Raw genomic sequence first — 11,052 nt, 5'->3', positions numbered from 1 at the left:
AAGTCATTAGCCCCCATTCAGCTTGGCCTTATGCAAACTTGCATACTTTTAACCCTTGTGTGGTGTTCAGGTCTGTGGGACCATTTTCAATGTTTACCAAAATAAAAAATGATGTGATTTATTATTATTTCAACCTCAGATTCTTGTCCTTTGCTCATTTTCTGTGAAGAACATATAAAATAACTCATTTTCAGTGTCTTCACTCTGTTCACCCCCCACACATTTATATTACACATGTGGTGTTGGGTGAACCCGCGAGGAGTAAAAGTGTGGAGGTGCTGTGTCCTTCACTCTGTTCTCCTCCTACATGGCCTGCTGTTAGTGTGTGTGTGTCTGTGTGTGTATGTGTTTCTGTATGTGTGTGAGGGTGGACAAACATGGACAGGCTGCTGACTGGCTACAGCTGCTAAAGGAGACCCCTACGCTGGACACTTGTGATATTTTAAACATCTGGTATTTTTACATAAATTGTTACGGCTGTATTGATTTAAAAAAACAATAATGCGGTGGGTCCACCAGACCACAGAGTGATAAACACATCAACACCACAGACGGGTTAAGAAAGTCTAAATAAAGCTGCAGTTTCTTGTTTTGAATGGTGTTTGGCGTCTGGTCTGGCGGCTGGTCTGGGGGGAGAGCCCCTTCTCACTTTCTGTTCCAAGTCTAATCAGACTGAAGTGAAGAGTGCCAGGCTGGTCTGGACATGTTCTTCCAGGTCAAATCAGAGGGGAGAGAGCCCTGAACGTCTCTTGAGATGGTGGCTCGGTGACCCTTTATACAGGAGTGCGCCCCATGTGACCAATCATGGACCTGCATTTAATGCAACTAGAGGGCAAAAACACACAAAATGTTTGTCAGTGGGGTATAAACAGGCACGAAGGTTGCTTTTTCAGTGTATTGGTGCAAATGAGGAAACCTCCACTAGAAAATGAATGAAATGTGACATTACAGTAAACTATGAGCTATTATGCGATACAGGTTGTGGCTACACGTGTGAAACATACATTTACTCTGAATATTTTGATATCTGAATATATTTGATGTCTCATAACCAGCTGCTTTCTGTCAGAATGAATTCCCTTGATTTTTCCCCTAGGCTGTTATTAAAGCTGACATGCTATTGTCATACAGTGTAAAAGGTGGAACAGGGCAGAAGTTAATTTGAAGTGTTTTTGTGGTTTTAACTGATGTAAAATGGTGCTTTTGTTCATCTAAAGTAGACTTTTGCTTTGAATTCTTTAATGAAATAAACCAGTTTTTACTTCTATATGTGTATGAAATGATAAATCCTAGCTGGCCACAGTTTTTGTCTCATGACGAACTATGTCCAGCAGGGGGCAGGCCAGGGCAAATATTCTTAATCAGCAGCACAGTAAGGCCTTGTTCAGACTGTCAGTCCAAATACAATCTTTGGCATATCCAGATTGAATAATAATAATAATAATAATAATAATAATAATAATTACTCTTCTTCCTCTTCTACTTATTATTATTATTATTTTTTTTATTCTTATTCTTATTCTTATTATTATTATTAATGCTATTAAAAAATTGGAATAACTTTAACTTGTACTTGATGGCTATTTTAGCCTGAAAATTAAAGAAAAGATTGGTGGTATCAGACCTTTGCACAATACTACAATTAATGTTTTAATAAGATCTTTATTAACACTCTATTGCATTGACTTATTACTTAAGCATGATAATGTTTGGATGTGTTTTTGTTATTTAAAATTGCTTAAATAATAGAAATATTTGAAAAATTCAATTGGTATTTGGAATGTATGGTAATAATAACATTATAATAAGATTTCCTGGTCATGTGATGTCCTAAAGTATTTGTCCTTTCAAAGTAAAAGACCATTTTTCCACAATTAAATAGCAAAGCACAGATTTCTTTATTACTGCCTTTTAGTAAAATTGAGATGAAGTCATTTTTGCCATATGGCAACACTGTGCAAAAGAGGGTTAATGACATCTATAAGATGTACCTGTGTTGCCACGGTTCTCACACAAAGAACCAGGAAACGATCTCTGTTCTTCAATTCAGTGAAAAGAAACTTCATTCCATTTGACGCATCTGCTGCTGCTGTACGTGACTCTCTCTGCACTGCTGGTTCTATCACTGTGTCTAACTGCGTGAAAATGTCCGGTATCAGTTCACTGGACCAGGATCAGTTCAGCTGTCCAGTCTGTCTGGATGTGCTGAATAATCCAGTCACTACTGCCTGTGGACACAGTTTCTGTCTGGACTGTATTACAGGCTGCTGGGATCAGGAGGATCAGAAGGGAACCTACAGCTGCCCTCAGTGCAGACACTCCTTCACCCTGAGACCTGTTCTACACAAGAACGTGATGATTGCTGCAATGATGGAGAAGCTGAAGATAACGACGGTTCTCAAATCTGTCGCTGCTCCTCCTGCTGAAGATGTGGAGTGTGATTTCTGTACTGGACAGAAACACAAAGCCGTCAGGTCCTGTCTGGTGTGTCTGGCCTCTTACTGTGAAACTCACCTGCAGCCTCACTATGAATCTCCTGCCTTTCAGAAGCACAAGGTGGTTGGAGCTTCCAGACGACTCCAGGAGCAGATCTGCTCTCAGCATGAGAAGCTGCTGGAGGTTTACTGTCGCACTGACCAGCAGTGCATCTGCATGCTGTGCACCATGGATGAGCACAGAGGGCATCATACAGTACGAATTACAGCAGAAAGAGCTGAGAAGCAGGTAAGAACATGTTGTTACTGTCAAGGAGATGCGTAAGTGTGAGTTGTACTGGTGTTTTCTCAGGAGAGGTTCTTGGTTCTGTCATCACTGTTGGGGCAAAAGCTCACATCTCCAAACTGGTCATTTTACAGGAGAAGGAAAAACCTTCTTAACTTTGAATTGAAGATATTGGAACAAGATTATTTGGAGCATTTCTATTGGTTCATTCATCATAACATTTTACGCAACGTAAGGAGCAGCTAGTATTTTTAAACTTGGCCAAAAAGTGACACAATAAACAATAAGCAATTGGGTTCAAGTCTGGGGAATTAGGGGGGCAGAGTAGCACTTGGTCTTGGTCTTGGTCATGCTCTTCCAACCAATGCCAGACATTTCTAGCCGTGTGACATGTTGCATTGTCTTGCTGGAAGATCCAATCCAGCCCAGAGAAGACAATCAGCATGTATGGGTGTACGTGATCTGCAAGGGTGGATTCATCCCCAAATCGGTTGAGAGTGCCTTCCACATGGATGAGTGGGCCCAGAGAATGCCATGAAAACAGCCCCCAGACCATAACGCTGCCACCACCAGCTTGTGGACATGAAGTGGTCATAATAATGTGACAACTGTGTATATTGAAGAGTTTCATTCCAAAACACTGTATGGGTCATTCTCCATTTGGAGTGGGAAACCATGACACACAGGCTGCAGGGCTTAAAAAGATGCTTTTCTCTTATGATACTCTGATTTTTCTTTTTCTGATTTTTTTATCCATAGTCGCTCTGCATCTGTAAAACAGCCTGTTATAGTTTCTGACATTTAAGAAAATGTTTTTAATAATAAACAATATTTTTAAGAGGTTTAACTCAGGAATTCATGTTTACTTTTTATATCATTAACATCATACTCCATTTAAAAATATGTATTTTATTTAGAAAATTCATTTGCCAGAGATTTTGGTCACTGGTGTTATGAGGACTCTTATGTTAAGTATTTTCAGCTCTATTAAACTGCTTCTTTGGGTCGAGGCTCATCAGAGAGGAAGCATCTCAAGGCCTGAGAAGGCGAGTCACACTCGCTCACTATATTTCATTAATTTATTACTAATTATCTTTAACAGACAGCTCATAACTCCTATGTGTCACCAGTGTTATGTGTTTTAATGGGTGGGTAATTAAAATGTTGTTAAAATAATGCCGTATTATCACTTTTATTACTGATTTTAAATAGATGCACAAGCTCACCTGACGGCCAACGAGTCAGCCGATTTACAAAATCCTCAGTGTTAACCAGAATGTCACTGGAGTCACAGTCACTGGTGTTACACCATATTCATACAACACCAGTGACTGTAAATTATGTTTGGAATTGAACTCTTTTTTTGCATATATGATAATAGGAGATGTTAAGGGACATATTAAGATTATTTGGTTTTGGGATGAAAGAAATAGATTTTTTAAAAATGTATCCACCTGAATTCCCACTTAAAATGGAGAACGACTCCTATACACTTTCATAAAAATGAGTTTTTCAAAAAGAAACAACTGACATACAAGGGAAAACACTTTTTTATTTCTCTACTAAAAATATTTATCACAATATAACATTGATATCATAATATAGCATTGACAACATACACCATGGTAAAAAACAGAAGATCCTTGCAAGTGCTCTGTTATACCTTTCACAATGAAACAGCTTAGATTTCATGTTTTTTTTTAATGAAAAGAAAAACAGTCAATATTTCCAATGTAGCTAATCAAGGAAGTCGTCCTTCCCAAGATCTCATCTAACAAGATAAGCTACAATTTCCTCTGAAGAAAATGGCACAGAACCCAGAACCACTGCACAACACAAACATAAACATTCCAAAAGAATCATCCATCAAGAATCACCAAAGATCATCTGATTCATAACAATAACACTATTTCATCCAATTTATACTATTCTTTTTTTCTTATTTTTCAACCAGATTTTTTCCGCTAACTCATCCTGCATTTTTCGAGATATCCACAGCGTTCCAACTCCAGAATGTTCAGTCTGATCGGGAATGGTGTGCTTGTAAACAGCTTTTTGATTTGACTATTGGTTTTCATACAATCTTCATTAAGTTGCGATTTTTTTCCCATAGGAATGAATGGGGTGCAAAAGTTGTACATCCATCTACTGCACGTCTGCTCAACTGAAAGACATAGTTTCACATCTACCATCTCAGGACAGTCCCCTGAGCATGATTTCAATGCTGTTCTGACCCGCACTCATCTGTCTGTCATTTTTCTCTCATCCCTCCTTTCTCCCATAGACTCCCATTCATTTGTGCCCCCACTCGAGGCCTATTATTTATTGCCTGACAGACACCAAACTGCATGTACTCAGGGCCTCAAACTCAAATCCACACCCATACTGACCTTCACTCCTCTCTGTGTCGTTTTTTCATCCCTCGTTCCTTCCATAGACTCCCATTCATTTTTTAAAATACTTAGCAACCACTGGGCAGCCCCCTAAAAACCACCTAGTAACACCTCATTCTGTACGGCAACCTTCTAGCAACATCTTAGCAACCAACTTTTATACCATAGCAACCGCCTTTCAACACCTTAGTAACTGTGTAATCGCCCTGATTCTCATATTATATGTGTCATACTGCTAATACACATACGCTACTACTACTACTACTACTAATAATAATAATAATAATAATAATAATGATAATAAGCTTGTGTTTCTGTAGACACAGTTGGTGTGGACCAGGAGACAGTCTCAGAAAAGAATCCAGGAGAGAGAGAAGGAGCTTCAGGAGCTCAGGGAGGCTGTGGAGACTCACAAGGTAAGTTAGAATCTGAATTCTTGAAAAGCTTTTTTAGGATCAACCTGGACATCCGTCTGTCCAGTCAGCGAGGAGCCACAAGTGATTTTTTATCTTCACAATCCCAAAACTAGAAAATACCACATTATTAAAAGTAATACTTTAATTAATTTTCTATAGAAGGCAGCACAGTGGTGCTGTCACCTCACAACAAGAAGGGTCTGGGTTCGATTCCCCGGCCGGGCGACCAGGGTCCCCCGGTCTTTATATACAGTCAATAAATCAAATGTTTCTCCTGTTCAGAGTGTTATAAGCTTATTTTAAGGTTATTTAACTTCTTTCTAGTGATTTTTACTTGTTTTAAGTAAGTTTATTAAGTAAAAATATCTCACTATACCGACAGACAATGTTGCTTGTTTTGAGAAATGTGCCTGAAACCAGCAAAATTATCTGCCAGTATAGTGAGATAATTTTACTGGATAAAATGACCTGAAACAAATAAATAAAATTTGAAATAAGCTAGATAATCTTATCAGCGGACAACCATCTCAAGATGAGAAATATCAGATATATTGACTAGATTTAAGATCAGGTGAATTGGAGATATACAAAATTGTCCTTTAGGTGTGTGTTTGTGTGTGTGAACGTGTATTATGTGCGTCTGCCCTGTGATGGACTGGCAGCCTGTCCAGGGTGTTTCCTGCCAACCACCTTTATGACTGCTGGGATAGGCTGAGGTTATGGCTGCTTCTAACAGACCCCCCTCCTCTCTCTGCGTCCACTAACAGCGCTCTGCTCAGGCCGCAGTGCAGGACAGTGACAGGATCTTCACTGAGCTGATCAGCTCCATTGAGAGGAAACGCTCTGAGGTCACAGAGCTGATCAGAACTCAGGAGGAAGCTGCAGTGAGTCGAGCTGAAGGAATCCTGAGGCGACTGGAGCAGGAGATCGCTGAGCTGAGGAGGAGAGACGCTGAGCTGGAGCAGCTTTCACACTCAGAAGATCACATCCATTTCCTCCAGGTGAAGCACTGTGACACCCAGGACACTGAGATTCAGATGAATTCTTAGTAAAGTTGGTTTATCCTAATAAAAGATGTATATTAACAAAATAACTGTCTGTTCTCTTGATTTACAGTTTACATGGAAATTCGCCACAATGCATCCATAAAGCCATCATGACTCAATTTGTCAGGATGGCTATAGGAGGCACTGCTAACTAACACCACAACTCATTCAGTTCAGTGTTATTTGTAAAGTGCTTTCTCTGAAAGCTACTAACTGCTGGTCCCAACAATTCCTGAGAAACATCTAGAAGAACCATGGCTCAAATCAGGAGCCTACTGTCCTGTTGGGATAGTGGAGTTATAATGATAGATCACATATACAAAGTGTAAAAAATGTAAATGGAAGCAATCAGAATGGGTCTAAGTCGTTGATCTTGTACTTACAATTAGCTTGTTCTAGTGGTCTTTCGACCATGTATATACACATATTTTTTGTCAGACCTAAAAAGAATGAAGTAATAAAAAGCATAATACTGCAATAATCACTGAAAACTGCACATTGGCAGCATCTATAGGAAAATATCACTGGTCCTAGAACGGAGCCTTGAGGCACACCATGTTTTCTTTTCATTATTTTGTAAAAAAAAATTCAGAGAACATTTATGCATTCATACATTGAACCCTATAGGACACAATCCTCCCTTTTTTCTTTTACTTACTCATAGCTTTGATTCTATTCTGTCTCTTTTATATTTTTATATATAGAATTTCCAGTCTCTCTCAATCGGTCCTGGATCTACAGGATTATCAACAATCACTGTCAGTCCTCTTCTCTCTTTCGAGGAGGTAGCAGAATCTGTCAATCAACTGAAAAAAGAAATAGATGAACTCTGTAACAAGCACTTTAGAATGATATCAAACACAGGTGTGTCCCTAAATTGACTGGAGTATATTAATGTTTTCTCACTTTTAAGAAAGTATAACATGGAACAAATTTAATGTTTGCGATCATAGTTTTTAATCAATAAATCAAGAGCCAATGACCTTAGACAACAGTTCATAGCAGTGGTTCTGAAAGATCACAAGTCTGGAACAGTGAGTGGTCTTTCAAAAGGAGCATGTTGCACGACCTTATCGTTGTTTGAGGAAGTGTACCATAACTGTGTTTAACTGTGTTTCTGTAGTGAGGGAGGTCCACATCATTCCTCTTCCTGATCCCCAAAGCAGAGAGGAGTTCCTACAATGTAAGTTTTACTCTTATTAAATTATGTCTTGCCCTTTAATACAATTAAATTACATTAAATAGCATAATTATAGCATAATTATTAATGATGCTATTTTTCTGGTTACCAGGAAAGTAACACACAAGTAAGTTACAATGTTGAAGTGCACACAAACACACACACACACACACACACACACACACAAACACTATCTAAGCTGCTTATTCTTCTGGGTCGCGGGGGTTGCTGGAGTCTATCCCAGCGGCAGAAGGCAGGAAACACCCTTGATAAGCCACCAGTCCATCAGACACACAGACATATACATTCACAGGCAACTTAGTGTCTTCAACTGGCTTGAATGCATGTCTATTGTTCATTTCAAAAGAGTTTTTTTATATATTGCTGCTGTTGGAACAAAACCAAAAGAAATGGCCAAAAATGACTTGGAAAAAAGTCTGGTTCCATTGACTTACATTGAAAGTAAAGAAGTTTTTTTCCTTCTCCTGTAAAGTTACCATTTTGAAAATACGAGGTTTTGTTCCGACAACAGCGATATGTTGACCTATATAAGAAACGTTTGATTGCATTTCACGTTATTTTGGTCTTTTGTTTGTTTGCTTCAGTGAACTAGTTCATCCTGTAATGTTATAATTAACATGTTACTGCATTCTTTGTAGTGTAAATGGCTGGAATAGGTGCAGTAAATGTTGTAATGAGGTGTTCAGTTCCTGGTGTGACTGATAAACAGCGCTGTGTTTGTCTATATCTTTAAACGCTGTACTACTTAATGTCATAAACCAAGGTTCCTCAGACAGCTGTGGGTTCATATTAGAGCACATATGAGCTCTATCATGAGGAATATAGGGGTGCTAGTAAAGCACTGCAATTGCGTAATACAGTATGAGTACTGTAAATAAACAGTACATTACTGGAGAAATTGCTGCCAATACATTACAGTCATTTTACGCAGATTTTTTACAGTCTTACTTTACATTTTTGGAAGTCTACTTTCACTTGTATTTGAGCTGTACTCTTCTGCCTAACTGTACTTTCTTTGTGTACCATCCTTCTTTACCTGTACTCTCCATAATTTACAGAGTTTATGCATAAATGTACAAAACTGAGATTTGCTTTTTCAAACAATGTTCTTATCTCTCCATCAGACTCCTCTGAGCTCACACTGGACTCCAACTCTGCACACAAACACCTCCATCTATCTGAGGGGAACACAGCGGTGACCTGCAGCAACGATGTCCAGTCATATCCCGACCATCCAGACAGATTTGACCATTACCTCCAAGTGCTGTGTAGAGAGATCATGACTGGACGCTGTTACTGGGAGGTTGAGTGGAGTGGAGCTGGAGGGGTTTATGTAGCCACCTCCTATAAAAGCATCAGCAGGAAGGGAAAAGGCGATGAGTGCGCGTTTGGACGAAGTGACCAGTCCTGGAGATTCTTCTGCACTCCCTCCAGATGCACGTTCTGGCACAACAACAAAGAAACTGAAATCTCCAGAGTGTCCAGCTCCTCTAGAATAGGGGTTTATGTGGATCACCGGGCAGGAACTCTGTCCTTCTACAGCGTCTCTGAAACAATGACCCTCCTACACAGAGTCCAGACCACATTCGCTCAGCCGCTCTACGCTGGTTTTTGGGTCGGTTTTGGATCATCGGTGAATTTGTGTCAGCTGTCAAAAGAGAAAACACAGGGATGTTGAGTACATCATCATATCTGAGGTTCCTACTGTTGAAATTACTCTTGAATGTAATAATGAGTTAATTTTTTAATTATGCTTTGAGCTATTAGTGCTATTACTTTGTGCATAGGGGGTCCAACCTAATGGATTTTTGTTCTCTAAAACATTTAAGCAAGATTATTTTTTTTACAAGCGACCTATACATGTCTGTTACAAGAAAAACATACATTATGAGTTTCTTTAACAAAAAGAATATTAACAATACTGGAGTCAAAATTAGTAACGTGTTAATGTGATAAATAATTAATGTTACTAATTTTTTGACACTAGTTTGACCCTTAAAATCATCCATTCCCAGTTAGCAGACAGTTTGTGTGAGTGTTGATTGGCTGCCAGGTAGATGTTAGGCATGCAGGCCAGATCCTGGACGGCTTCATACCATTGTGCCTCGTGTCTACATTTGGGGCAGTCGTGGGTTGTTGTGACCGGAAGGTCACCGGTTCGATCCACTCAGCTGACAGTATGTGACCGAAGTGCCCTTGAGCAAGGCACCCAACCCCCAACTGCTCTCTGGGTGCTGCGGATAGGGCTGCCCACCGCTCCGGGCAAGTGTGCTCACTGCCCCCTAGTGTGTGTTCACTAGTGTGTATGTGGTGTTTCACTCCACAGATGGGTTAAATGCGGAGGTGAAATTTCTGAATGTAAATAAAATGATCTTTCTTTAGCGTCAAATTTGGGCAAATAATACAAATGCAATTAATCATGATAACTACACAAAATAATAAGATATATTGGGATTGATTATTTTAATAGTTTGTGAACAACAGATAACAGAGATGAGTAGTAAATCTTAACATAAGATAATCAAGTAATACTTTGTTAGATTTGCACTTTTACTTCTGCTCAAGTACATTTGTGAAAAGAGCAATCCACTTTTTACTCAGTTATGAGTTAGTCATTAATATTTACTTCATAATTCTTTGTTTTGGGCTTAATTTCATTCTAGTGTGTTGGACTGATTTACTGTTGCTCACAACCCTCAACTTCGGAGCTTTAGCGTTTTGTTTTAAAGAAAAGCGTAATGTTGGGAGAGATGAAAAGGCAGGATGCAAATGCAACTCCTGGGCTTTATTAAAAATAGGTGACACAAAGGTATCCGCAAAGACAGAACACTGAACAAAATACTGAAACATACAGGAAACCAAAGACAGAGGGACATGAAGAAAACCAGTAAACAAGCAAGAGAAAACAAGGCCTGAGGGAACAAAACGCCAAGCAAACACAAAGCAGCACAAGGAGGGGTATAAATACACATAGAACAGACAGAAACACCTGGGACTAATGAGAGGGTGGATACAGACAACAGACAGGTGAGAGAGATGATAAGAAGGCACGACCAAGGAGGAGACAAAGAGCAAAACAACAACAAAGGCACATGGCCTACATAAACAAAAGCACATGGAACAAGAAAACAAAGGCTGAAGACAAGGACAGGGCAAGACAGGATGTTACAAAAAAGGATCCAAAAAGAGAAAAACAGAGTCTTCAGCTCCTGTGCTGATAGAGGCTGGATGTATTAAGAAGTTCCACTGCAGTTATTTAAGTTGCTAATAAGTAG

At 39.3% G+C, this 11,052-nt stretch overlaps 1 protein-coding gene across 1 annotated transcript; it reads left to right on the top strand.

Annotated features, from left to right (window-relative positions):
- Positions 1-2,116: 2,116 nt before the first annotated feature.
- On the top strand, positions 2,117-9,455 carry LOC118826085 (tripartite motif-containing protein 16-like). Its single transcript, XM_036596973.1, has 6 exons — positions 2,117-2,724; positions 5,435-5,530; positions 6,298-6,531; positions 7,281-7,440; positions 7,700-7,759; positions 8,902-9,455. The coding sequence occupies exons 1-6, from the start codon at positions 2,146-2,148 to the stop codon at positions 9,453-9,455; spliced, it is 1,683 nt and encodes a 560-aa protein (XP_036452866.1). The 5' UTR covers positions 2,117-2,145.
- The last annotated feature ends 1,597 nt before the right edge of the window (positions 9,456-11,052 follow it).

Source organism: Colossoma macropomum, unplaced genomic scaffold (genome assembly GCF_904425465.1).
Source record: "Colossoma macropomum unplaced genomic scaffold, Colossoma_macropomum, whole genome shotgun sequence".
Lineage (NCBI taxonomy): Eukaryota > Metazoa > Chordata > Actinopteri > Characiformes > Serrasalmidae > Colossoma > Colossoma macropomum.
Note: the sequence above shows the minus strand (reverse complement) of the source record. Positions and strands in the feature narration are given on the sequence as shown.

Excerpts from the sequence above, each read along its gene's own strand:
- LOC118826085 (XM_036596973.1), top strand. The coding sequence starts at position 2,146 with ATGTCCGGTATCAGTTCACTGGACCAGGATCAGTTCAGCTGTCCAGTC. Across the intron at positions 2,725-5,434 it reads CAGAAAGAGCTGAGAAGCAG|ACACAGTTGGTGTGGACCAG; the intron begins GTAAGAACATGT and ends GTGTTTCTGTAG. Across the intron at positions 6,532-7,280 it reads ATCACATCCATTTCCTCCAG|AATTTCCAGTCTCTCTCAAT; the intron begins GTGAAGCACTGT and ends TTTTATATATAG.